This window comes from Solanum pennellii, chromosome 6, assembly GCF_001406875.1.
Source record: "Solanum pennellii chromosome 6, SPENNV200".
In the NCBI taxonomy this organism is placed as follows: domain Eukaryota; kingdom Viridiplantae; phylum Streptophyta; class Magnoliopsida; order Solanales; family Solanaceae; genus Solanum; species Solanum pennellii.
The window spans coordinates 38,336,096-38,339,241 of record NC_028642.1 but is presented as its reverse complement, the minus strand read 5'-3'; the positions used below and the strand labels follow the sequence as shown (position 1 = coordinate 38,339,241).

General features: G+C 29.5%; 1 protein-coding gene across 1 annotated transcript; it reads left to right on the top strand.

The window, feature by feature from the left end:
* Positions 1-503: 503 nt before the first annotated feature.
* LOC107022671 (DNA-directed RNA polymerase II subunit RPB1-like) lies at positions 504-1,863 on the top strand. The gene is made up of 2 exons (XM_015223269.2): positions 504-615; positions 756-1,863. The coding sequence occupies exons 1-2, from the start codon at positions 543-545 to the stop codon at positions 1,655-1,657; spliced, it is 975 nt and encodes a 324-aa protein (XP_015078755.1). The 5' UTR covers positions 504-542; the 3' UTR covers positions 1,658-1,863.
* Positions 1,864-3,146: the final 1,283 nt, after the last annotated feature.

The following is a 3,146-nucleotide window of genomic DNA, read 5'->3' as shown; positions in this document are numbered from 1 at the left end:
AAAAGATATAATTTAGATGTGTTTTTGACAATTATCTCAATAATATATGCTTATTTTATATTTTAACTATAAAAAAAATGTTTTGTTTAGTGTTCATCACAAATACGGATAAACATTGTGGTCCTATATTTTTTTTGGTTTTCACTTGGTGTTCGAAGTCTACATTGGAGCTCTATGCAGATCGTTCACTGCAGACCGCAAGTTCATTGGGAGGGTGAAGCTCGTAACATGATTTTTTCTATATCCAGAGCTCGAACGTAAGACCTCTGATTAACGATAAAATACTTCTATCAATATATCATAACCCATGTTGATGGTCTTATACTATATTCCGTTCTTAAAGGAATTAATTATTTTTTTAAAAATAAATCAAAACGGAGGAAATATAATTAATTACCTAGCGTGACAATTGAGTAAGATAAGTGATAAGTGACCCTTCATCAATTTCTTATACATTGAATTCTCAGTATAAATATAACCCAATGGTGCTTCAATTTCTTCATCCTTCAATTAATATAACTAAGCTTTAAAGAAGAAGAAAAATGATGGGTTCTAAGGCTTTTCTATTTCTTGGCATTTTTTTGGCTATTTTTGCAATGATAAGCTCTGAGACCAGTAAGTTTATTATTCTTTTTTTTTCCTTTTATTAGTTATCTCTTTGAAATAATAATATTGGATTTTCTTATATAATTATTTATATTTGACATATATGAAATGTTATGCTAATTTATAAATTTCACATTTGATATTTGTAGTAATGAAATCGGATGACAAAAATGATGAACACCACGATGGATATAATAGCATTGGTGGATATTCTGGTGATGGACGTGGTGAATATAATAAAGGATATAAGCCTCGAGATGGTGGAAATAAACCTCCACACGAGGGATACAACCCTCCAAGTGGAGAATACAATTCTCCACATGACAAATATAAGTCTCCGCGTGATGAATATAAATCTCCTAGTAACGATTACAAATCTCCAAGTGACAAATATAACCCTCCACGTGACAAATATAAACCTCCTAGTGATGAATACAAACCTCCAGGTGACAAATATAACCCCCCACATGATAAATATAAATCCCCTAGTGACGAATACAAACCTCCTAGTGACAAATATAAACCTCCTAGTAACGAATACAAACCTCCAGGTGACAAGTATAACTCCCCACATGATAAATATAAACCCCCTAGTGATGAGTACAAACCTCCAAGTGACAAATATAACTCCCCACATGACAAGTACAAATCCCCTAGTGACAAATACAAACCTCCAGGTGACAAATATAACCCTTCACGTGACAAATATAAACCTCCTAGTTATGAATATAAACCTCCAGGTGACAAATATAACTCTCCACATGATAAATATAAACCTCCTAGTGACGAATACAAACCCCCTCGTGATGAATACAAACCTCCAAGTGACAAGTATGACTCCCCAAATGACAAATATAAATCCCCTAGTGACGAATACAAACCTTCAGGTGACAAATATAACCATCCATATGATAAATATAAATCCCCTAAGGATGAATACAAATCTCCAGATGACAAATATAATTCCCCACATGATAAATATAAATCTCCTAATGACGAATACAAAACTACAAGTGGTGTATATAACCCTCCAAATGGTGGCCATGAATAAGTGCTTTGCCAATTGTCTCACAACATATCATGTAATATTATAAAACCGTTGTATGTAATGGCAAGATGTATAATATAGTAATAGTCTTGCTACTCTAATCCTTGCTATAAAAATCGCATGAATAAAACGACAATCAGTTCATATATATGTTTGGTTATTTCTGTAATATTTTGTTGTACAATATAACACAATATTTTGTGATAGTATATTTTCGTAATGTACGTTTCTTCTTTTGAATTATATTAAATATGTTGTTGATGATGAACATATATTTTTTCTTATTTCACAACTTATTATTAAACTATTCCTCAATCATTAATTATTTATTATTTTTCACTTTTCTAACACTTTTAATTTTATTTAATTTGATTTTACAGATTAATTAAATTCACTTTCTAAAAATTGGAAAAAAAGACATATCTTTGGGATGAATTACAAGCTACTATAAAATAAAAAGGCAAGAAATTATAAGTGCATCTTCATGATTTTCTAGATTGTGTTGGAATTGTTGGTAAATGAAACTAAACTGATTAATGTCATTTGTTCAAATATTATTACAAAATAACATATTATATATTATATAACTAACATAAAAAATAGTTTTCAAAAGAACTATTGATTATTTATCTAAAATGTTTATAGTTGATAATTATTATAGCCAGAAGTTCTTATTACCAAAAATAATTTTTTAATGTGTCACTAACATCAAACAAAATAATTTCACATGTATAACATAACAAAAACAACAAGAAGACCCAATGAATTCTTCAATTCTTATTAGCCAATCACTTGTAGATTAGGTTTTTCATTTCCTTTGGAGTCATGTGAAAAATTTGTTCACATAACATCTAAATCTTATTTTGTAAATAGACCCCAAGAATGTATTAGTTTCTTCATCCCTCAATTGACAATTATCATCAATAAGTTTTGAACAACCAGAAATTAAAATACAAAAAGGGTTTCAAGTGGGGGTGTCAAATGGGAGGGTTCGGTGAAATTAGAGATATTAAAATAGGTTGAGCTAAAAATCGGGTTGGGTCTTGACCCGCCCAAGTTTATTTTGGGCTCAAATGAATTGGGTTAAAATGAGCTAACCCAATCCAATTTGACCCAATTAATCTCAATAATTTTAACACAGTGATATCTAATTTTCATAATCACAATTCGAATTTCGCTCAAGATTTTTTTTTTAAAGTAACAAATGAATAGAGAAATCCTATAAATGTTAAATAGATAATAACTAATACCTTTAATATAGGAACATATTTTAGTAAATAGTTTTAAAACGAGTTGAAATTAGAGATTGAATTGGGCTCAATTGAGAATTCTCTTAAAATGGGTTGCGTTAATTCATTATTACAATTATATTTGATATATGATACAAAGCAATTGTAATGTGATAAAACTTGATACAACGAATACAATATGCATTCATCCGCTCTTTCAAATGTATTATGTATCAATTGTATTTCAACAAATATAAGCAACT

Coding starts and splice junctions, on each gene's coding strand:
- LOC107022671 (XM_015223269.2), top strand. CDS start 543: ATGATGGGTTCTAAGGCTTTTCTATTTCTTGGCATTTTTTTGGCTATT. Junction 616..755: donor AATGATAAGCTCTGAGACCA/GTAAGTTTATTA, acceptor TGATATTTGTAG/TAATGAAATCGGATGACAAA.